A 25,846-nucleotide genomic window follows, 5' to 3' on the forward strand; every position below is an offset into this window, starting at 1 on the left:
CTCTGCGGCGCATACCACGGCGGCAGAGCATGAGGGCCACGCAAAACCCCGTAGACATCAGGGACCAGAACCATTCACTTTGTTGTTTGGGGGGGGGGGGGGGGGGGGGGGGGGGGGGTATCCCACCCTGAATAGTCTCAGAACACAGAGCGAGAGTGTTGGTGGCATTAGTGTGTGTGTGGAAGCTGATCTTATGCACACAGATGGTGGTACCAATTGGCAGCTTGTGAGTAAGGATGAGGAGAGGGACCAGGAATGGATTTTTGGAATCAAGTAAAGATTGTGGCAAAATTGAGCAGGGGTTTTAAAGGAAAGAGAGTTCAAGTGAGAATGATGGCATGCCAAGGCAGAGGGGCTGATTTTTTAAAATTTAAGGTCTATATTGATTGTGGTTTTGATGAAAAGGTTTGCCTCAAGGATAAAATGAGCTCAAAGGGACCAAACGAGAGGTGCAAACGGAGCTAGAGAGAGATGCCGGTTCAGAGCTTGGGGTGGGGGAATCTCGGTTTGATCTGGTGAGCAAGTAGGGTGGAGAAGCATCAGAGGAAGCTGAATGAATGATTTCAACCTTAGTGACAGACAAGCTCATTAACATTTTAGAAACAAAGGGTGGCCGGCAGCGGGACCTTCCCGTCCTGCTGCTGTCAATGGGTTTTCCCATTGTTTCCACTCTCTGCTGGGGAATCTGCAGAGGGTGTTCACCGCCGTCGGGACTGGGCGATCCCGATAATGGGAAAGGTCGGAAAACGTTGGTCAAATTGTAAGCAGAGGTCAAGGCTAAAGTATTAAATGAGTAATTTACATCTGTCTTCACCAAGGCAGCTGATGATATGAAGGTTAACCTAAAAAAGGAGAGAGAACGTATCTACAAAATAGTAATAGATAAAGCAGATATACCAAAAAGATCGCTATCACTGAGACTTGGTAAGGTACCTGGTCCAGATTTGCAGGGTTACGTCAAAGAAATGATGGTGAGAAACTAAGCACGACTAATCTTTTTAAGATGCAGCACAGGTTTTGATGGGCTGAATATTGTCTTCCTATGCTGACAGTTTCTATGATTTCAGAACAATGCTGGATAATGCCACTCATTATAATCTTGTGATTGATGTTTTGGTTTCCTTCAAAACTTGAAATTCATTATGCATAATAGCCTGTGCACATGGAATGAAATGAAATGAAAATCGCTTATTGTCACAAGTAGGCTTCAAATGAAGTTACCGTGAAAAGAATGGTTTTCTAAGTTTAGCAAAAAAAGCATTGCCCAAATTCAGTAGCTCATACTGTCTTAACTGAACACGCACTCGGCTTATTTACTAGAATAGATTGTTGGCATGAAGGGAGCTGAACTCCTGCCAGTAATGAGATCATTTATGTTGAGATGCTTCAGCTGGAACAATAATTGCTGTCGTTAGACCATCATGCTATGAAGATCTGACGTGCACAGAAATGATTACACACCACTGCCACCTTCGATGCAGAAGTTACTTTGGTTCAAGTAATGTACGAACCGGTCAGCGATGAAAAATATTGGGTAGAATTTTCATTAGTAATAATGCAGAAGAAAGTAGCTTCATCATTGGTTCAGTGGAGCCATTCGTCTGTCCAATGAATGCAAACTATGATAAGATTGTGCAAGGTCAGAAAGAGGATGTGATTTCTCTGGTGATTTGCAGTTCCAAAAAAATAATGATCAAGTTTGGGATTTCATTATTTGAAAAGCTGTGAGAAATTAGCACAGTATGAATTTATATTAGGGGAAGAACTTCCCATCGCTGGTAATCTCATGTAGCTCTTGCCTTAAATTAATGTTGCAAGAGTGATTGTGAGGTGAATTGCAATAGGATTATTTTAATAAATGTTCACAGAAAAGTGGCTGTATTTATTTGTTTTTATGCTGATTATTATACTAATTATAACATATTCGGAGGTTCATTTTTACACTAGTTGGTCTCCTGTGGCATTACACACAGTAACTTGGAGTAACTAGTGGCTCCTTTACTTGCCTTTGATGTCTTCATGTTGTTTATTCTCTACAAGTTAAAGTGGGGAATTAGGAATGAGATAATAGTTAACCAGTTGTATTTGCTGCATATTGCTTCTTTATGTTACCAACCAGTCTCCACTATGGATGAGATTTGAAGCTACTTAGGAGTTTTGGCTCGGGCCTTGCTCCATAAATTAAATGATGCTAGTCTGGTGAATATGGTCAAATCTGACTTGCAGAAATTGGCTAACGTCCCCCTTGTCCTTGGCAGGCAGGGTTCAGACCATTAAAATGAATGTCCTCCCGAGATTTTTTATTGCTTTTTCAGTGTCTCCCCACTTTTCTCCCTAAATCCTTTTTTGTTGGAGTTAACAAATTGGTGTCCTCTTTTATTTGGGCGGGCGAGACCCCAAGGATCTATAAGGCATTTCTCCAGAGGGCTAGACAGTCAGGTGGTTTAGCTTTACTCAATTAGTTAATTTATTATTGGGCTGCCAATATAAGTACTGGGGTAGCTTAGTGATCCGTGTTCCATATGGGGGCAAATGGGAGTTGCAGAACAAGGCCAGCAGCACGGGTTCAATTCCCGTACCAGCTTACTCGAACAGGCGCCGGAATGTGGCGACTAGGGGCTTTTCACAATAACTTCATACTTGTGACAATAAAATATTATTATTATTGCTCTAGTTTGGGTGCCTTAATAACTGCCTCGCTTCCCTTCTCTCCAGTGAGGTTTTCTTCGACTCTGGTGGTGATGCCCCCCCTGAGGACCGGCAAGCAATTCAGACACATTTTAAATTTAACTCCATGTCGTTGTTGGCTTCTATCTGTAGTAATCATCCCTTTGTGCTGGCGGGCTTATTCTTGACGTTTCAGTCATGGGAGGGGAAGGGTCTGGTTAAGGTTTGGGGACTTGTTCGTGGAGGTAAGGTTCACCAGCATTGAGGAGCTGTCGGTAAAATTTCAACCCTCTGGGACCAATTTGCTTAGATTGTCCAGATTTGTGATTTTTTTACAGACGGCTTTTCCTTAATTTCCCTTGTTACCAGCATCCTCCTTGTTGAAGAGGATTTTATCTTTGGCCGGGTCTGGTGGGGGGAGTATTTTGGGTATTTATGAACAGATCCCGGGAGTGGAATCGGCGCTGTTGGATGAGGTGAAGTGGGGGTGGGGTGAATTCTGGGTGAGGTGGTGTGGAGTGAGACTCTTCGTAGGGTAATCTCCACCTCCTCCTGTGCTCGGCTCAGTTTGAACCAGTTCATGGTGATGCACAGGGCCTATCTGATCAAGGCAAGGGTGAGTGTTTTTTTTTTCAGTGATGGACGACAGTTGTGGGTGATGTTCTCCGAGACCAGCTAATCATACTCATATGTTCTGGTCATGTCCCAAGTTGTGAAGCTTTTGGGTCTCATTCTTTAACACCATGTCAGAGATTCTTTTTTTTAAAAATAATTTTTATTGAAAGAGTTTTTCCATACAAACATTTACCCCTACTATTTTTTAAATTATATACAACACAATCCCTCTAGGCAAATATCCCTCCCTCGCCCGCCCTCTCGCGCGCACCAGTCCTCCCCCCCCCCCCCCCCCCCCAAGCAACAACTTAACAAACAAGGCAGCCTACAGTTTCAGACATGAGCAGCGAGCAGACTTGCCCGCGTTACAGTCGTGCATGTCCCCCCACGACCATTGCTGCCCCCCTCCCCTCCCCCCCTCCCCCCCCTCCCCTCCCCCCCCCTCCCTCCCCTCCCCCCCCTCCCCTCCCCCCCCCCCCCCCCCCCCCCCCCCCGGGTTGCTGCTGCCACGACCCCGAACGTCAATCTCTGATCCAAAAAGTCAAGGAAAGGTTGCCACCGCCTGGAGAATCCCTGTACCGACCCTCTCAGGGCAAATTTGATCCTTTCTAGCTGAATATAGCTAGCCATATCGTTAATCCAAGTTTCAACGCTTGGAGGCCTCGCGTCCTTCCATTGAATTAATATCCTTCGTCGAGCCACTAGGGACGCAAAGGCCAGTATTCCGGCCTCCCTAGCCTCCTGTACCCCCGGTTCTACCCCGACCCCAAGGATCGCAAGCCCCCATCCTGGTTTGACCCTGGACCCCACCACCTTCGACACCGTCCTTGCCACCCCCTTCCAGAACCCTTCCAGCACCGGACATGCCCAGAACATATGCACATGGTTCGCTGGGCTTCCCAGACATCTGACACACCTGTCCTCACCCCCAAAGAACCGGCTCATCCTTGTCCCCGTCATGTGAGCTCTATGCAGCACCTTAAATTGAATGAGGCTCAGCCTCGCACACGAGGAGGAAGAATTGACCTTCTCCAGTGCATCCGCCCACGTCCCGTCTTCTATCTGCCATGTCAGAGATTCTTAACATTAACTGGAGACTTGTCCGGCATTTTGGGGGTATTGGACTTAACGGTGCTGCAGACGGGGGCGAAGGCAGATGTCCTCATCTTTGCCTTGTTAATAGCTCAGCGGCAGGCTCTGCTTGGGTCGAAGCCCCCTACTCTGCCCAGTGTCTCGGCCTGGTTGGGTGACCTCATGGAATTTTTGCATTTGGAGAAGGTCAAATACACCATCAGGGGGTCGATTGAGAGGGCAGCCATTCATTTCCTTTTTCAAAGAGTTAGTCACCGTCATTTGTTCAGGTTTTTTTAGTTTATTGTTGGGGGGAAAGGTTATGTTTGATGTGTTCTTAACTATTGATTGTTTTCTTTTTATATTGTGACCTGAAGCATCTGTTTTATATTATTTTGTTATATTATTTTGACCAAATGTAAAATCTTTTCAATAAAAATATTTTAAAAAATGTATTTGCTGCATATTTCATTATAGTTCTTATTAATAAAAAGTAATTGTGTTTACATTTACAAACCTGGTGACTGTAATTATTGGGCAGCCAATGGCCAGAGACATTGGGTATTTTTCTCAGCATTATTGGTTAATTCACTTGTGTTGTGACTCCGGGTCAAGTGAGGCTGGAATTGACCGTGCACTAGCCCAGGATGTGGGAACAATGTCTATCCCTATACCTTCCTACTATCTCTGTCCGCACTACTTCTTTTCCTTTGAATTACTCACACAGCTGTATTCTTGCTTCACCTTGTGAAATTGTCACTCACATCTACACGCCTTCTGTGCTGTACACCTTCTGTACTGCACACCTTCAAACAGCACATAAGGATATGGGATGAGAAGTTTGTCACCTGAAATCATTTTCCCTTTCACTTCTCTCAGCTGCACTCTCAAATCTTTCCATCCTTCATCCCTTTCCATTTTATCATTCGTTACCCTTTTTTCCTCCTCTCCATTTTATCCTTCTCCTCCATTTCTCCTCAATCTCCCCTCCACTCCCCTCTTTTCTCCCTCCTGTTCAAACCTATATTTTTGCTCCCTTCTTCATTCACGTACATCTTTTGCACTTTCCCTCTTTTCAAAATCCCCATCGACCCCAACCCTCCATTTTCAGAGAGCCATAAGGGATTTTACAGAATGGAAAGAGGCCCCTCGGCCCATCATGTCCACACCGGCCATCTATTCTAATCCCACTTTCCAGCACTTGGCCCACAGCCTTGTATGCTCTGACATTTCAAGTGCTCATCTAAATACTTAAATGTTGGGGATGCCCGCTTCTCCCACTCTTTCAGACAGCGAGTTCCAGATTCCAACCACCCTCTGGGTGAAAGGTTTTTCCTTTGATCTCCTCTAAACCTCCTGCTCCTTACTGTAAATCTTTGCCCTCTGGCTATTGACCCATCCACTAAGGCGAAACGTTCCTTCCATTCCACCCTATCTATGCCCCTCATAGTTTTAACACTCCAATCAGGTCCCCCTCAGTGTATTCTGCTCCAAGGAAAACAACCCCAGCCTATCCAGTCTCTGTTGAAACGCTCCAGCCCAGGTGACATCCTGGTGAATCTCCTCTGCTCCCTCTCTAGTGCAATCACTTCCTTCCTATAGTGTGGCAACATGAACCACTCTAGCTGTGTCCTAATCAGCATTTTATACAGCTCCATCATAACCTCGCTGCTCTTATATTCTGTGCCTTGTCTAATAAAGGCGAGTATACCATATGCCTTCTTAACCACCTTGTCTACCTGTCCTGCTGTCTTTAGAGATCTATGGACTTGCACACCAATGTCCCTCTGATCCACTGTATTTCCCACGGTCCAACGTTAATTGTCATAGAGTCATTAGAATCATAAGCACAGAAAAGGCCATTCGGCCCATCGTGTCTGCGGTGGTCAAAAATAGCCACCTAACCATGCTAATCCTATTATCCAACATTTAACCCATAGCCTTGTGTGCCCTGGGATCGCAAGTGAACATCTAAATACGTCTTAAATGTTCTGCCTTTCAGGTAGCGAATTCCAAACTCCCACCATCCTCTGGGTAAAAAGGTTTCCCCCACATCCCCTCTAAACCTGCTTCATAATTTTAAACATCTATGAAATCCAGTCCCCCCCAATAATCTACTCTGTTGTAATAAAAACAACACATTTGTTTCCAAACTTGCCATTCGGCCCATCAAGTCTGCTCTCCAATTCAATCATGTTTTTCACCCTCATTCTCCTGCCTTCTCCCCATAACCCCTCAACCTCTTATTAATCAAGAACCTATGGATCTCTGTCCTTAAGATACTCAGTGACAGGGCAACACGGTGGCACAGTGGTTAGCACTGCTGCATCACGGTGCCGAGGTCCCAGGTTCGAGCCCGGCTCTGGGTCACTGTCCCTGTGGAGTTTGCACATTCTCCAAGTGTTTTCGTGGGTTTCGCCCCCACAACCCAAAGATGTGCAGGGTAGATGGATTGGCCACGCTAAATTGCCCCTTAATTGGAAAAAAAAACTGGGTACTTTAAATTGTAAAAAAAGATACTCAGTAACTTGGCCTCGAATGAATATTCTACATTTGCTGCATTTCCACCATAATATTTTTATGTCTAATTCATGATTGAAAATATTTCCTACCAAAGCTAACTGGCCTGTAATAGACTAATTCTGTTTCTATTTTTGAAAGCGGATTAATCGACTGCACCCCAGTCTTGTGGCAGACACCCAATCTCGTAGAAGCATGAAAAATAATTTCTCAATATTATCTCACCATGTTTTTTTGTGAAACATGTATATTTTTAACATTTTATTTTGGGCTTTAGAAATGATACAGAGGATTAAAAAAAAGGGCAGTAAAATAAGTATTTCATAAAGGACACATTGAAAAAAAGAATCGATTGCGCACAGTAAGCACTCTGTTGTCCTCTACTGAAACACAGAATATCTTTTCATTGTAAGGTTAAGGGAGGGGTTTGTTGGGTTACGGGTATAGGGTGGATATGTGGGTTTGAGTAGGGTGATCATGGCTCGGCACAACATTGAGGGCCGAAGGGCCTGTTCTGTGCTGTACTGTTCTATGTTCTATGTTCTATTGTTTCTATTTCCGTTTGGGGCAAAATAATGAAACTCTGTTCCCGTGCTGCAAGGATCCTGCGTTAACTCGGACAAGTGCCATCCAATTGGTGGTTGGTGTAAATGAACGACAGAGAAGTGATAATGATTTTGCAGAACTTCACAGGTCCATTCAGATGGACCACAAAGATACATAGATGCATAGAACATACAGTGCAGAAGGAGGCCATTCGGTCCATCGAGTCTGCACCAACCCACTTAAGACCTCACTTCCACCCTATCCCCATAACCCAAAAACCCCTCCTAACCTTTTTGGACACTAAGGGCAATTTAGCACGGCCATTCCACCTAACCTGCATGTCTTTGGGCTGGGGGAGTAAACCGGAGCACCTGGAGGAAACCCACGCAGACACGGGGAGAACATGCAGACTCCGCACAGACAGTGACCCAGGGGCGAATCAAAACTGAGACCCTGGCGCTGTGAAGCCACAGTGCTATCCACGTGTGCTACCGTTAAGTGTCTAAAATTTTTTAAAAAAGTCAAGCTGATGCCATGAGATTGGGGCATGTCAGGGCACAGTGGAGAGATTTGCTGTGTGCCTGGAACATGGTAGATGTGACCCGGAAGCTGCTTGATGATGATGCTCGGTGGAGAGGGAAAAGTTATGTGTGTTCTCGTGCTTTCAGCCCTCATTTTGACGAGCAGAATTCAGTAAAATGCTTTCGTTCTTTCCTTTTCAAAGGCTTTGTCTTGTCACCTGGGTATTGAAAGGGTTTATTCCAGCAGCGCACAGCAGCCTGTCTGTTCCCTTGAAAGTGTCACGAAGAGTAATTAAGTTATAACTACGCATTTATAACAGCAGTCATTATCATACCTTAACTTTATTTACATATTACTAACAAATGGACACTTTGTATGCAGTGACTGTGCACCTGGCAAATGAAGTGTTTAATAGCTGGATAAGTGGCAAAATTGAACAGCATTATATTACGGTATTCTACAACAATCAATATGGTTTTAAGATTCTCCTAGTGACTCTCTGGAACAAAAATGTGGCACAGCTGTGCTTATATGGTTTATGAACTGTTTTCAATTGGAAGACAGAAATATGATGAAATAATGAGACCTGAATAATTCTGACTGTCGTACCAGAATATCCCTTTATGGTCTTGGCATGAGTTGAATTATTTTTACAGCCCAGGCTTCAATGGCTAATATATATTTTTGCCAGGAATGTAATGCATAATGTATTTGGGTTATTGTTGCTGTTTCTGGGGAAGAAGGGATCCTGACCTTCATACCATGCAGCCAACACCTCATATCTTTCTGGGCAGAGGAACACTCGAGGGCTGAACCTTTGTACAATTTTTGTGCAAAGCCACTGAATTCAATTATCTTTGACTTTATTTTGTGCTGTCATCACAGTTTGTGTTTGTCTTTTTAATATAAAAGCAAGCCTAAATCAGAATGCTAAGAGGTTTATTGGGCTCACTTGGTTCCCTGATGCTGACCTTCACCTCAGTGACTGCCTGCTCTCAGACCCCCAGGTCCACATCCTTTGCTCTGTGACAGTGAGGCCCCCCCCAGACTTCTCCCACTCCCTGTGGTTGTGGGCTGCCTTCTTCTGGAGAGGGGACAGATAATACACAACGTGAGACACTCGGACGCAGGCAGCACAGGGGGGGTCCGTAGTTGGTGGCCTGTGTGTGCAAAGCACCTGGTATGGTGGGCGTTACGGGTGTTGGTACTGGGTGCACGGTGTGTTGTGTGCGGAGTGCCGGTGGGTGGGGTCCGATTGCCTTTCGGGATTGGGGGTGGGGGTCTACAGGGGTGTGGGATGGGGGTGGTGGCAGGGGCGTGATGGTGGTGGTGTCCCACCCTGGCTGGCCGGAGGAGTTGCACATCCTCGCCCATCTATGCATACCACTAGGGTGCGCTTTAAAAGCCTTTGGTCATTTTTGTGTTTCCATTTCAATGACACGGTATCGCAAAATATTTTCATTTATATCACTCTTATTAAGGGCTTTGGAATGTAAAAAGTAAATGTTACCACAGTTCCAGAGGACCATGGGCTACACTCCACGTTGAGACAGAGCTGACCAATGATGATTTAGCCTGAGGGCCACCACACCACAGGCGAGGGACAAAGTTGAGGAGGCAGGCCTTCATGAATAAACCTCAGCTGGTACAGGAATTGAACCTGCACTGTTGGCATCGCTCTGCATCACGAGCCAGTCGTCCAGCTAACTGACCCCAAGCACCTTCGGATGACGATGGGTTATGTTCCAAGTTGATGTTGTGACAGGACAGGAAGGCCCCAGAATGGAACCATGCCTGTAACTTTTACTTTGTTTAGAAAACATGGAGGACCAGTTACAGGACTGCCTTTTATCAACACAAAAAAAACATTTAATAAATGTGAAAAGTGTGACTATAATACAATACTCCTTCGCTTACCCCACCTTCATAAATATACACCGATTTCAAGGATAATGCAAGTTATCATGTGCTATAATGTTGTGAATAAACACAGAACCCCTGTAACCCAACAGACTAACAGTGGTCAGACAATACCCCACTCTGAAACCTAGGATCAGATGCCACTAAATTAATCTGTGGATTCCTCCTCTAATTCCATCCAAATGATTCTTACACCATCACAAACTCTGGCTTCCACATGAGTGATTCCAAACTGCACCCTCAAGACGACATGATTTAGAATCTTTTGAAGACATAGGTTGGGAGATATAGGTTGGCATGGAGGGTTTGAGGGGTTATGGGGTGGGCAGAGGGGCATAGTTTGGCATGAAGGATATGAAAGGCCACTGGGGTTGGGTGGGGTACATGAGATGACATGTGTTGGCATGGATGGGGAACGCGGGTGTAGGGGTGAGAGCTGTTTTATGTTTCCTTTAATACTTTGATACAGCTTCCTCACCACACAAAGAAACACTGTTAAATAAAGGTTCCATTGGGGTCAATTGACTGCATAGGTTACTTCTGGGTATAGGAAGGAGTGTCAACTCATTTGTCCCCTTCATACAACTGTCTGTTGTAATTAATAAAAAGGACCAATGGGAGCAATTACTTGCAGCTCATGTCAGTGAGTGAACTAACCATGCACAGCTTGCTACTAATATTTCAGATATTCACAAAGTGCCTCAATAGTTTTGAGCATTGCCATAAATCGTGTTATATAAGTTGGGTTTTGAAGCCTTGAAAAATCCTTCCACAAACAGTATGAAATGTGCATATCCGGCAGTCATTTTGAAATGTGAAGATAAATCGCACTAGTAATTCAAATTACATCAATGTGTCATGCTTTATTGAATGAATTAATTCTTGAAGGATACCTTTAGGGGCAGCACGGTAGCATAGTGATTATCACAATTGCTTCACAGCTCCAGGGTCCTGGGTTCGATTCCCGGCTGGGTCACTGTCTGTGCGGAGTCTGCACATTCTCCCCATGTGTGCTTGGGTTTCCTCCGGGTGCTCCGGTTTCCTCCCACAGTCCAAAGATGTGCAGGTTAGGTGGATTGGCCATGCTAAATTGCCCTTAGTGTCCAAAATTGCCCTTAGTGTTGATTGAGTGGGATTCCTGGGTTATGGGGATAGGGTGGTGTGGGCTTGGGTAGGGTGCTCTTTCCAAGAGCCGGTGCAGACTCGGTGGGCCGAATGGCCTCCTTCTGCACTGTAAATTCTATGAAAAAAAAGTAAATTCTATTAACCATCAAGTTCACTGTCTTTGGCATCCAACGCACAGCATTCTCAAATTCATTCTGAGTCCCTTTGGCTACAGCATCAATGTAAGGACCCCAGTCTGGATCAGATGTGATGGTTTTGGTTTCCGAATCATCCCTCCATCCCGAATCATAATAGTTATCTTCCTCTCCTATTGGATATTCCACATTTTTCAAATGATCTGATGACAGTTTGCGCATCTATGATTTGATGATGAAAGTGCACAAAACATCATGCGGGCAGCACACATATCTCCACTCTTTGTGAAGGTTTTTATCCATCAACCATTCACCTCTTCCATTGGGGACGGACATGATCCTTGAATAGTTTGTTGAGGCACACATTTAAAGGTTGAACTCAGGACATTAGAATCTCAGTATGATTGCAATGTGGGTGTTATTTCTTCACAAGAACCTCTTGATTTCATCAGTTATACGGGATCTGTCTCACACTAAGAAGCTGTGTTCACCGGGGTACCTATTCAACACTTTATGGATGCATAACTTTGCTCCGTTCTCAACTATCCAACCATGGGTGCATAGAGGCTCCTGAAGGGAACTTGATTTTCAGCAAGGTTTTGCGTTTCCTGATTACCATTGGCTTTAATTTCATTCCAGGCTAGTACCACCATCAATCTTATCCTCTCATGTCCTGTGGTTTTTACTAGAACTGCTCTTGAACCTTTCCACTTCCCAATTCAGTTGCTCCGAATATTGAAATTCATGGGTGTTTCATCATGTTGCCGATGTGGCATAAAGTGTATTTGTGTTTTTGCTGCTGTGTTGTGATAAATTGTTGGAAATTGGTAATTTTGGCATTGAGGCCTTTTGGCAGTCTCTGAGTGATCTTGAACATCTGCCGCAACATTACACATTTTCATGTGTACCAACTAGCTGTTGCTCTGAATCTTTGCTGGACTCGGGGTTTGATTTGACCCCGTTGATTATGTTTATAAGCATTGCATTTCTAGTGACAATGAAACTATTCTGACAATGTTCAAGAACCCATTCTGATACATGTTTCAAGATCAGGTCAGTGGCTAGTCCCTGTACTCATGATGAATTGGCATCTTCTTCAGGGCAGATTCTCCCTACCACCAGTTTTTCCACGAATATCATATTATCTCGCTGCAGCTGCTATTCGACTAGTTAACCAATGTTACAATTTTGAGCTTGCAAGCTTGAAACCAGCTGAATACTTCATACTCTTTGCTTGAAGAACCATTTCTGTTCATCGTTTGCTGGGTGCAATTTACTCTGTGCGGGCATGTCATAAACTCCCCTACATTCTGACTTGTAAGGTGAGTGAAACCTGCATTCCTGAAATGGAAATTAAGGCTGAACCTTAATGTGAGCATCGCATTTCTTAGTTGAAAAGGTGGACCAACTTGTGCATTGACTTCACGTCTCTACTTGACTCCGAAAAAGTGGGGTCATTTTATGTAAAAGCAAATTACTGTGGATACCAGAAATTGAAACAAAAATATGAAATACTGGACAATCTCAGCAGGGTGGCACACTAGTTAGCACTGCGGCCTCACAGCACCAGGGATTTGGGTTTAATTCTGGCCTTGGGTGACTCTGTAAAGTCTGTGCGTTCTCCCTGTGTCTACGTAGGTTTCCTCTGGGTGCCCCGGTGTGCTCCCACAGTCCAAAGATGTGTAGGTTAGGTGGATTGGCCATGCTAAATTGCCCCTTAGTGCCTAAAGGTTAGGTGGGGTTACTGGGATGAAGCGGAGAAGTGGGTCTGGATAGGGTGCGCTTTCAGAAGGTTGATGCAGACTCGATGGGCTGAATGGCCTCCTTCTGCACTGTCGGTATTCTATAATTCTATGAGGTCTGATAGCATCTGTGGAGACAGAAGGAAACTAATGTTTTGAGTCTGGATAACTCTTTGTCAAAGCTGACAAAGACTCATCGAGACTCGAAACGTAATCTTCCTTCTCGCTCGACAAATGCTGTCAGACCTGCTGAGATTGTCCAATACTTTCTGTTTTGGGGCATCTTATATGTTGGGTCGAGTTATACACCGTGATCGACAGTTGTTTAAAACAGGTCATCACAGCTTATGTTAGGAGACAGTTGCTTATTGGGTATCAGATTAACATTTAACTGTGATCATCTTAAATTGAATAATTAAAAAAAACAACGGTAGTATCGTCACCACCACTTTCTGAAGGGCAACTAGGGATGGGCAATAAATGCTGGCCTAACCAGCGACGCCCACATCCCGTAAATGAATAATTAAAAAAAATTGAGTAAACTAATGTTTTGAGCTCGCTGGTTTGCCATGACCCTCACTGTCGATTTTCACATCAGTTTTGCGGTAGACATTTGAGTACATTCTGAAGGTAAAGATCCCAACTTTGATTTGAAAACAGGGATTGGGGGAGGTGCGTAGTTTTTAATTGTGCCGCCTGGCCAGTAATCTGGGGCAGCAGATCACGTGCGTATTGCAGAAGCCACAGGAATCTCATCCCATTTAAGCTATTCTGGGTACAGTAATGCAGTGTTTATTTTACTGGACAAGTAGTGGAAGGCTGAGAATTTTAATTTGGTTGAAAGTGACGTAAAAATAAAACAAAACAAAATAAAAAGCTTTAATCGGAAAAAGTGACCCATGAAAGCTGTTGGATTGACATAAATGCCCAACTTGTTCACTCATTTCCTTTTCTGGCTTATGTGTGATTCTCGTCGCGCATCAACGAAGTTGACACTTTGTTATCTCTGGCAAGCCATTTCGTTCGGGATGGACAATAAAAGCCAACTTTGGCAGTAATGCCAATATCCTATCAATGAATACTTTTAAAATGGCTTGGACCACAGCTACATTCAAAGTAGATGAGGAAGTTTAATCCATGAAAGCAGGTACTGCTGGTAGGCAGGACTAATTTGAAACATAAAATCAACCACTTACCGTATTAACTGCTGATAGAAACCTGTTGTTAGAAATTAAAATTATCCTGTTGGAAGTTGCTGCTGAATGATATGTAATTATAGGAAAGGATAAGAAGCTGACTGTGTTTACCATCAACAGAGCACAGCCTCCAAGTGGCTGCCTTAGTTGTCATGTTTGACTTGATGGCGGCATTCTTTTCTAAGTCAGAAAGTTGTGGGATCCATCCCCACTGCAGGGACTTCACATGAGCTAGGCTCACACTTCAGTGAATTACCCAAGGGAATGCTGCACAGACAAAGGTGCAACTTCTGTCCTTTCAGATAGAGCTAACAGATCCCACTTAGAAGGAGAAATGGTGACTTCTCCACTTTCCTGGATGAGTGCAGTTCCAACAACACTCAAGAAACTCGACACCATCCAGGGCAAAGCATCCAGCTTGATTGGCACCCCTTCCACAAACATGCATTCCCTCCACCACTGATGCATAGTGGCAGCCGTGTGTGCCATCTACAGGATGCACTGCAGCAACTCACCAAGGCTGTTGGTACAGCACCTTCCAAACTCATAACCACTACCATCTAGAAGGAAGAGGGCAGTGGACACATGGGAACATCACTACCTCCAGGTTCCCCTCCAAGTCAGCCACCATCCTGACTTGGACATATATCACCTTTCTTTCACTGTTGCTGGACAAAATCCTGGAACTCCTTCCCTAAAAGCACTGTGGGCGTACCTACCACATGGATTGTCACGGTTTAAGAATGCAGTTCACCACCACCTTTCTCCAAGGGCAATTAGGGATGGGCATTAAACGTTGGCCTCCCCAGCGCCGCCCACATCCCTTGAATTAATGAAAAAAAATCTTTGTGAATGCCTTTACTGGGGTGAATGTGGCAAATAGGAATGGAACATAATGATGAGGATTTGAATGTCCCTGATATATCCAGCCTGTTTTAATTTTAGAAAAATCAGAGAAGGTGGAGAATATGTTTTCATAACTTGGGTATCTCTAAACCAAATGGCTTGCAACGGTTCAAGAAAGTGGCTTATCACCACCTTCTCGAGGGCAGAGTTTAGGGCAGAAAATGCTTTTCTAGCCAGTGATGTTCACACCCCAACAACGAATAAAAACAAAAAGCTGCTGGATGAGAAAATGGGAGTGGTGGTTTTCATTGAAAATTATAGAACTCAGTATTGAATTTGGAAGGCTGTAAAGTAGCTATTCAAAAAGTAAGATGCTGTTGCTCAAGCTTAGGTTGAACTTCATTGGAGAGCAACGTACATCACTTCCGAAGGAGCATTGTGTTAACTCAATATTCAAATACATTAAAGGTATTTTACAAAATATATTTATAAAGTAACCGGTCTTGCAGTACCTAACTGCTGAGTATATTGAAAATACATTGTAAGGTTAAGCCCTATTGTGCACTAATAAGGTTTTCTTTTAAATTCACATTATTTTTATAACTAATGAAATTCTTTGGTGCCTACAGGGAAAACGAAGTGTTAAAGGTGCAGTTGAAGAAGTATGTCGGAGCTGTCCAAATGCTGAAGCGGGAGGGAGGTCAAGTGAATGATGGTAAGGATGTAGCACCAGCCTTTAGAGAGGTGGTGCATTAAATTAACTTAGAAATTGTAACAGTGAAGACCAGGTATAGTTAGCCCAGATTTAGCAGTAGTAATGATGGCAAAACTGACAGCATTTGCTGTTGTTGAACATTTAGAACTAACACAACTTCTGGCATTCGAACATGCAGTCAAATACGGAAATCCAAACATTACCATCAGTGATTCCCTACTCTACTGTTGAAGACTCTGTAGACTGCAATCAATTGGAAGTTACTGAACTAACGAGAACTTCTCCTTTTATGCTGTAATATTGCTTTTAAACCCCTAAAAATGTTACGGCTTGATAATGTGACACAACTGGCTTATTGGTAGTGTAACAAGTTATAAACATGCTGAGTAACATCCCTGGCCCTTAAGAACTAATTTTATATATTCTGTAATATCAAATTCTTTCACAATAAAAACAAAAAAATGCTGGAAATACTCAGCAGGCCAGGCAGCGTCAGTAGAGAGAAACAGAGTTAACATTTCAGGTTGGGATGACTTTTCATCAGAACTAATTTTGAATCTGAGCAGCAGCTCTGTTTCTTTCTCCACAGATGCTGCCAGGCCTGCTGAGTTTTTCCAGCGTTTTCTGTTTTCACTCATTTTATCCATACACTTTGCATGTTTTAGATTTCACCTCTGCAAATTTGTGATGCAAAGATGAAGGGGCGTCAGTGGTTTTAAATTTTATTTGCTCAAAGTAAAAGATTGGTGCAACTGTTGAGTTGGAGATTGAACCAGACTGAACATTAAGTGAATAGAACCAGGGGTATGGAACAGGAACAATTCTGAGGCATCGCAGTAGAGTTATTGAGGCTGAATCCAGAAAGGACAGAACCCTCTGGAGTCTGGAAGAAATGGGAGAGTGACAAATAATCAGAGGGGTTGTTTGACATCCACTGAAACCTTCGCAACAATCTTGGTGCCGTTAGCACTTCTACTGCTTTATTTATTCATTTCTATTTTCAATGAATATTAATTGAGTTTCTTGTGATACATGATGCTCAGCTAGCCAGAATATTAATTAAGGTTTTAATTTCCTGGATCCATTTCACTTGTGAAATAAGCATTCAATGGTGTCATCTATAAAGTTCCCACTAAGGAAATAATGTGAAGTGCCATCATCTCTGCAACACACCCTTTACGATACAGCACTTTTTGTTGGCTGAAATGATACCTTTTTAACATTTCAGAATGCAGAGAAAGCAGCAGCATTTTTTCCTTTTCATGACACTCAATCCCTAACTTATTTGTAATGCTTCTTTGTTTTTCTTAGTTTTATTATGAAATAAAGATCGGTGTGCAATTAACCTTTTTAGTTAAGTTTTCTGTGGTTGAATAAACTTGTCTTCAGCTATTATTGTGCTTCTTTAATCTTCTTATAGTACTTATAACAAAGTCTTACCCTTTTAAAACAGTGATTTCTAACAAAACAAATCTTGTCTTGTTTTCTAATAATTTGTGACTGTAGCGTATACTATTATTGATGCATTGCTACCACGATTGCTGCTTTGCATTCTTTAATTATGTAATATAAACTTCATTTAGGTCAGCTATCAAAGCAGCATTACCACTTGTGCCTTTAAAATGTTTGTTCCAGGTCCTTTTATTGTATTCTATCAAATTCAGCCCGTAATGGTTTTTGAAGCAATTCTGTTCCACAGTGAAGTAATTCTAGCAAACTTAAATGAATAAGATTTGACATATAGCTAATGCTAAAAGGATGCAGAGATAGTGGTTCATTCATCTTAAATGTCTAAATATTGATGATCAATCCCATGCTGTTGGTCTAAGTGTTTATTTAGTACAGCATTTTACTGTCATTTATTGTAACTGAAATGTCGGCATCCAAATTATCGTAACAGTGCTTCTTCAAAATTTTGGGCACACATAAATCTTGAAACATTTGAAAGACACAAATAGTAATAATAAATCAACCATTGCTAAATCATTGTTAAGATTTGAAATGACTTGAAATGTTTTAGTGCTCATAAATGCAGAAAAATACAGCCTGTCGAAGAACTAGCATATGTATCTTGTCTTGGATCTTGACAACCCCATACTTCTTATGAGTTTCATGTATTATTTATCAAATCTTTCTTAAAGTAACACTTTTAGTTGAGACAATTACAGCCAATATTATTTCATGGGGTGCATCACTGATGACTTTGTGGATTAGGTCAGTGTGATGACCCCCTCGTATCTAAATCTCTGTGATTAGGATTAAAAAATTACATTCTTCATCGTATTGTAGAAATACTTTTAATTCTCAGGTTACTATTCATCAGATGTTGTGAGCTGGCACGGAATAGTTGCTCAGAAGTGTTATCACACTAATAATAGGTAATTTTCTCCGTGGATATGATTGTAATTTCACTGCCCCGTGATGCTGTGTGAAAATCAGCAATGCCTTTTCATGATGTGCGAAATAATAGCTGATGTTTGGCACCAGTATGTGGTGCTAAATAATTTATTTTAAGATGAAAGCATTACTGTGGATTTTGGGATCTGAAACAAAAACAGGAAATGCTGGAAAGCCTCAGCAGGTCTGGCAGCATCTGTGGAGAGAGAACAGACCTAAGGTTCCCAGTCTGGGTGACTCTTATTTTAAAAGGTGCTGATGCCTCTCCACGGAACAAGTGATGAATTTTGTACCAATGGCCATTTTACCTTAGCACTGACAAGATGTAAGCTGACCCAACTGCATAAAGGGTCTTCCATAACTAATAATTCTCTAGAAAACCAGTTCTACGCTTTGTTTGTGCGAATTATTGCTTTAGCAGTCCCAAAGAACCTTAAGTCCCAACTAGCAGTAAATTATATAGATTAAAAGCTTATTGCAGTGGGAAATGGTGTTTGTCATTTGCTTTATTGCTGAGGAAGTTCTTCATTGATCACTTCTAAAGGCTTAACAGTGGCACTCAGATGTCTGAAATCAGTTGTTCCACCATTATGGTGTTAAAGCTATACACTTATTTTTAAAAATACACTATTTAATTGTAATAGGCAATGAAATAAAATACTTCCAATGATGAGGCACAGAAGCATTTCAGTTCATGTCAAATTCTGATTTTCAGTCCGGTTAGCCTGCCAACTATTATTGACAGCCACCACTGCCAAAAAAGACTTTGCTGAATGAAACCGTTCCGTATGAACTCCACTTACGTATGCTGCACAAGTTAATGCACTCTAGTGTGCTCAAAAAGAATTAATATCTTGTGATTCAGATGGGATATTTTTATTTTGTAATGTTATTTGCATCCCTCACTGTTATTGTTATAATATGGGGCAATATCGGAGAACGTGCGGACTCCACACAGACAGTGACCCAAGCCGGGAATCGAACCTGGAACCCTGGCGCGGTGAAGCAACAGTGCTAACCACTGTGCTACCATGCCTCCCTAGTGGGCGGCGCTGGTGAGGCCAACATTTATTGCCCAACCCTAGGTGCCCGTCAGAGGGTGGTGGTGAGTTGTCTTCTTGAACCGCTGCAGTGCTTTGATACTTCATATCTGTAACGTGCTTTGGGGGCCTCACGGTAGCATGGTGGTTAGCATCAATGCTTCACAGCTCCAGGGTCCCAGGTTCGATTCCCGGATGGGTCACTGTCTGTGTCGAGTCTGCATGTCCTCCCCGTGTGTGCGTGGGTTTCCTCCGGGTGCTCCGGTTTCCTCCCACAGTCCAAAGATGTGCAGGTTAGGTGGATTGGCCATGCTAAATTGCCCGTAGTGTAAGGTTAATGGGGGGATTGTTGGGTTACGGGTATACGGGTTACGTGGGTTTAAGTGGGGTGATCATTGCTCGGCACAACATCGAGGGCCGAAGGGCCTGTTCTGTGCTGTACTGTTCTATGTTCTAGACGTCTGGTGTTCGTGAAAAACACTGTAAAATGCAGCAGTTGAGTTCAAATCCATCTTGGAAAATTGTAAAATTTTGAGTGAAAATACTTCATTAATATCCTTCAGAAAAGTATCTCTGCCCTTCAAGTGTATCCAGCATTTTGCTTAAATGACTGACTGTTTATACCATTGAATGTGGTATAGCCAACCACTCAGTTTAAGATGTACGCACCCCATATCTAAGCAATTGACAACAAATAACATGGTCTTGCTAATATTCTCATGTCCCATAAGGCTTGTGATGGTAATCCCCAGTGTTTCAAAACAAATTATGTAAAAGTAAGGGCAGCACAGTGGTTATCACTGCTGAGTAACAACTCCAGGGTCCCGGGTTCGATTGCGGCCTTTGGTGGCTTTCTGTGTGGAGTATGCGCTTTCTCCCCACGTCTGCGTGAGTTTCCTCTGGGTGCTCCTGTTTCCCCCCACGCCCAGGGGTGTACAGGTTATCATAGAATCATAGAATTTACAGTGTAGAAGGAGGCCATTTGGCCCATCGAGTCTGCACCAGCCTTGGTAAAAGCACCCTACCCAAGCCCACACGTTCACCCTCTCCCCGTAACCCCAAACCTTCACCCTGTCCCCGTAACCCAGTAACCCCACCCAATCTTTTTGGACACTAAGGGCAATTTAGCATGGCCAATCCACCTAACCTGCACATCTTTGGACTGTGGGAGGAAACCAGAGCACCCGGAGGAAACCCACGCAGATACGGGGAGAACGTGCAGACTCTGCACAGACAGTGACCCAAGTTGGGAATCAAACCTGGGAGGATTGGCCACGTTAAATTGCCCATTAGTGTCAACAAGGTTAGGTGGGGTTAGTGGTTTATGGAGATGGGGTGGAGGTGTGGGCTTGAGTAGGGTGCTCTATCCAAGGGCCGGTGCAGATCTGATGGGCCGAATGGCCTTTTCTGCGCTGTAAATTCTATGATTCTATGGCCTCCTTCTGCACTATAGGGATTCTATGAATTGGTAGCTGCTGACGAGCCATATAAAGTTTCAGCATAATTTCCTTGCTTTGAAAGCCAATACCGCTGTTTATGAAAGTATATATAGATCATCGATTTCTAAAAATGAACATTCCAGATGCTTACTAATTATAATAATATATATTAGATTTACAAATCAAGACACCGATCTTACATTACACCAAATTACCTATGATTGTAATCATTTAAGTACTTCATTGAGGACCTACATCATGCAGGGATTAGGGCTACATTTGGTACCTTTCTATCTTCTTGTTTGCATGGTTTCTCTTTTTTTGACATGAACGGAGTGTGTTATATGGCTGGGACAAAAGGTCTAAGATCAATCTCACCGTGTGCTTCAGTATTCTTTTGATCTGGGCGATTTGCATGTGTAAGAGACCAGGGTGCCGTAGAAGCACTGCATAATTGGCCAAGAGACTGATGTAGCGAGTATAGATCAACAATAGGTCACAGACAGGGGGTCTGAAATAGTTATGAGATCTGAGAACGAACATCTGCTTATTTTTTTTTAAACATACCATTCGCTTGGGCATCCCACTTCAAGTCAGCAAAACTGTGTACGCCCAGGGTTTTAAAGGCTTTTACCCCTGTCAGGGTGTAATTGCCTAACTTTATGTCGAGGGACATGTTTACTGAAGTCTGCCTGCATGGCATTACATTTACTTTAACTGTATGCTGTTTCCCCCACACTATTGAGAGTTTCCTCAACCTCATTGACCACACCCTGCGGCATCGACTCCGCAACTGTTATATAATCCACCTATTTCCAGTTTTTGAGCAGAGGAGAGAACACCATTAATAAGAGTAGAAAAATAATTGGCCTATAGATATGCACCCTGCTGAGTGCAATCAGCGAGCAAGCCAGCAATCATTGGACAAGAATTTTATATACGTTTAACTTTCTCCGTGTCTTAGGGCAGCATGGTAGCACAGTTGTCAGCACGGTTGCTTTCACAGCACCAGGGTCCCAGGTTCAATTCCCGACTTGGGTCACTGTCTGTGCGGAGTCTGCACGTTCTCCCCGGGTACTCCGGTTTCCTCCCACTGTCCAAAGATGTGCAGGTTAGATGGATTGGCCATGCTAAATTGCCCTTGGTGTCCAAAATAAAGGTACGGTGGGGTTGCTGGGTTACGGGAATAGGGTGAAGGTGTGGGGCGTAAGTGGGGTGCTCTTTCCAAGAGCCGGTGCAGACTCGATGGACCGAATGCCCTCCTTCTGCACTGTAAATTCTATGTTAACCACAGCTGTATGATCAACCCTCTTGAATATTAGAACATAGAACATAGAACAGTACAGCACAGAACAGGTCCTTCGGCCCTCGATGTTGTGCCGAGCATTGTCCAAAACCAAGATCAAGCTATCCCACTCGCTGTCATTCTGGTGTGCTCCATGTGCCTATCCAATAACCGCTTGAAATTTCCTAAAGTGCTCGACTCCACTATCACAGCAGGCAGTCCATTCCACACCCTAACCACTCTCTGAGTAAACCACTCTACCTCGGACATCCCTCCTATATCTCCCACCCTGAATCTTATAGTTATGCCCCCTTGTAACAGCTACATCCACCCGAGGAAATAGTCACTGAACGTCCACTCTATCCCCCTCATCATCTTATAAATCTCTTATTAAGTCGCCTCTCATCCTCCTCCGCTCCAAAGAGAAAAGCCCAACTCCCTCAACCTTTCCTCATAAGACCTATCCTGCAAACCAGGCAGCATCCTGGTAAATCTCCTTTGCACCCTTTCCAATGCTTCCACATCCTTCCTATAATGAGGTGACCAGAACTGCACACAATACTCCAAATGTGATCTCACAAGGGTCTTGTACAGTTGCAGCATAACCCCGCAGCTCTTAAACTCAAGCCCCCTGTTAATAAACGCTAACACACTATAAGCCTTCTTCACGGCTCTATCCACTTGAGTGGCAACCTTCAGAGATCTGTGGACATGAACCTCAAGATCTCTCTGTTCCTTCACTTTCCTCAGAACCCTGCCATTGACCCTGTAATCCGCATTCAAATTTTATCTACCAAAATGAATCACCTCGCACTTATCAGGGTTAAACTCCATCTGCCATTTTTCGGCCCAGCTTTTCATCCTATCAATGTCTCTTTGCAGCCTACAACAGGCCTCCACCTCATCCACTACTCCACCAATCTTGGTGTCATCAGCAAATTTACTGACCTACCCGTCAGCCCCCTCCTCCAAGTCATTGATAAAAATTACAAATGGCAGAGAATCCAGCACTGATCCCTCTGGGACACCACTGGTAACTGGTCTCCAGTCTGAAAATTTTCCATCCACCACCATCCTCTGTCTTCTATGTGATAGCCGGTTACTTATCCAATTGGCCAAATTTCCCTCTATCCCACACCTCCTTACTTTCTTCATGAGCCGACCATGGGAAACCTTATCGAACGCCTTAATAAAATCCATGTATACGACATTTACTGTTCTACCTTCATCTACACACTTAGTTACCTCCTCAAAGAATTCAATCAAATTTGTGAGGCAAGACTTGCCCGTCACGAATCCGTGTTGACTATCCCGGATTAAGCTGCATCTTTCCAAATGGTCATAAATTCTATCCTTCAGGACCTTTTCCATTAACTTACCGACCACCGCACTAAGACTAACTGGCCTATAATTACCAGGGTTATTCCTATTCCCTTTCTTGAACATTCACCACTCTCCAGTCCTCTGGCACTATCCCCGTGGACAATGAGGACCCAAAGATCAAAGCCAAAGGCTCTGCAATCTCATCCCTTGCCTCCCAAAGAATCCTTGGATATATCCCATCTGGGCCAGGGGACTTGTCGACCCTCAGGTTGTTCAAAATTGCTAATGCATCCTTCCTCAGAACATCTACCTCCTCCAGCCTACCCGCCTGCATCACACTCTCATCCTCAAAAACATGGCCCCTCTCCTTGGTAAACACTGAAGAAAAGTTTTCGTTCAACGCCTCTCCTATTTCTTCTGACTCCATGCACAAGTTCCCTTGATCGGCCCTACCCTCACCCTGGTCATTCTTTTATTTCTCACATAAGAGTAAAAAGCCTTGGGGTTTTCCTTGATCCGACCCACCAAGGACTTCTCATTCCCCCTCCTAGCACTCCTAAGCCCTTTTTAAAAACTGATTCCTTGCTACCTTGTAACCCTCAAGCGACCCAACTGAACCTTGTTTTCTCATCCTTATATACTCTTCCTTTTTCCTCTTGACAAGACATTCAACCTCTTTTGTGAACCATTGTTCCCTCATACGGCCATTTCCTCCCTGCCTGACAGGGACATACCTATCAAGGACACGCAGTTTTTGTTCCTTGAACAAGCTCCACTTTTCATTTGTGCCTTTCCCTGACAGTTTCTGTTCCCATCTTATGCTCCCTAATTCTTGCCTAATCGCATCATAATTACCCCTCCCCCAATTATAAACCTTGCCCTGCCGTATGGCTCTATCCCTCTCCATTGCAATAGTGAAAGACACCGAATTGTGGTCACTCTCCAAAGTGCTCTCCCACAAACAAATCTAACACTTGGCCCGGTTCATTACCCAGTACCAAATCCAATGTGGCCCCCCCTCTTGTCGGCCTATCCACATATTGTGTGAGGAAACCCTCCTGCACACACTGTACAAAAACTGCCCCATCCGAACTGTTTGACCTATACAGGTTCCAATCAATATTTGGAAAGTTAAAGTCCCCCATGACAACTACCCTGAGACCGCCACACCTATCCATAATCTGTTTTGCAATTTCTTCCTCCACATCTCTATTACTATTTGGGAGCCTATTGTGACTGCTCCTTTCCTATTTCTAACTTTGGCCCATATTACCTCAGTAGGCAGATCCCCTTCGAACTGCCTTTCTGCAGCCGTTAAACTATCCTTGATTAACAATGCTACTCCTCAACCGCTTTTACCACCTTCCCTACATTTAATGAAACATCTATACCCCGGAACTTCCAACAACCATCCCTGTCCCTGTTCTAACCATGTCTCCGTAATGGCCACAACATCATAGTCCCAAGTACCAATCCACGCTCCAAGTTTACCTACCTTATTCCGGATGCTCCTTGCATTGAAGTAGACACACTTCAACCCATCTTTCTGTCTGCCGGTACACTCCTGCGACCTTGATACCCTCCTCAGTACCTCACTACTCTCAACACTGGCTTCTGGACTACAGCTCGTTTTCCCAGCCCCCTGACAAATTAGTTTAAACCCCCCCGAAGAGCCGTAGCAAATTTCCCTCCCAGGATATTGGTGCCCCTAGGTTCAGGTGCAAACCGTCCTGTCTGTACAGGTCCCACCTTCCCCAGAATGTGCTCCAATTATCCACGTACCTGAAACCCTCCCTGTCTTGCTCCGGTACATGTTCTGGATGCAGTGACCGCAATGCACTGATGCAAATTTTCCCTGCAACAGCCAATCAGCAGCTCCCGCTCTACTGCCCTCTGCTTACGATCTTATTATATGCAACAGCCCGTAATGTATAGGTTTTAATTTATATGGAGAAAAATGAATAAACTGGTACATGGGAGGCTTTCAGTCAATCCAGACTGTTTTATGCAATCGGTATGGTAACGATGGCTTAGCAAAAGTATGAGTAACAGACTTACTGGAATGTCAAGAATATGCAGACTTCAATTATTTGTCAATACCAGTTGTGTATCCGAAAAGAAATGAGGTTGTGAACTGAAGCTATATCCATTTCTAAAACCTCTAGCATAGCTTAATATTGCTGCAAACATGTTCTTGTTGCATAGGCTGTATGTTAAAATATTTATATTTAATAATAAAAGCTTTACATCTGCTGCGGGTTTCATATTTACTTTGTGTGTTAAGTCTTGGGGATCAGGCAGGAGTATTACTTTGAACAGTAAGATATGCTTGCTATTGTATTTACTAAAGGTTCTCCTGACACTTGGGTTGGAATCTGCTGCTGTTAGAATATTTTCATGCATTCAGATAATTTCCAGGTTCCGACACCACAGGGTCTGCATTATGCTGTCTGGTGTGATCTTACATGCTGGACAATTAAGGGTGGCATTCGATTTTCTTTTTTTAAAATTTAGAGTACCCTATTCATTTTTTCATTTAAGGCCAATCCACCTAACCTGCATATCTTTGGGTTATGGGGGCGAAACCTACGCAAGCACGGGGAGAACGTGTAAACTCCTCCACACGGACAGTGACCCAGAGCCAGGATCGAACCTGGGACCTCGGCGCCGTGTGGCAGCAGAGCTAACCCACTGCGCCACCATGCTGCCCGCAGGCGGTTTTCTGAAGCTCAGGGGTTGGCAA

General features: G+C 43.6%; 1 protein-coding gene across 5 annotated transcripts in view; it reads left to right on the forward strand.

The window, feature by feature from the left end:
- The window catches only part of snx29 (sorting nexin 29), a 596,020-nt gene that overhangs the window by 140,586 nt on the left and 429,588 nt on the right, over nucleotides 1–25,846 (forward strand). For all 5 annotated transcript variants that reach the window (XM_038821149.1, XM_038821148.1, XM_038821150.1 and 2 more), the window contains one exon: nucleotides 15,534–15,619. In XM_038821149.1, coding sequence (XP_038677077.1) covers nucleotides 15,534–15,619 — 86 coding nt within the window. The remainder of the gene's footprint in view (nucleotides 1–15,533; nucleotides 15,620–25,846) is intronic.

The sequence above is a fragment of the Scyliorhinus canicula genome, chromosome 15, assembly GCF_902713615.1.
Source record: "Scyliorhinus canicula chromosome 15, sScyCan1.1, whole genome shotgun sequence".
NCBI lineage: Eukaryota > Metazoa > Chordata > Chondrichthyes > Carcharhiniformes > Scyliorhinidae > Scyliorhinus > Scyliorhinus canicula.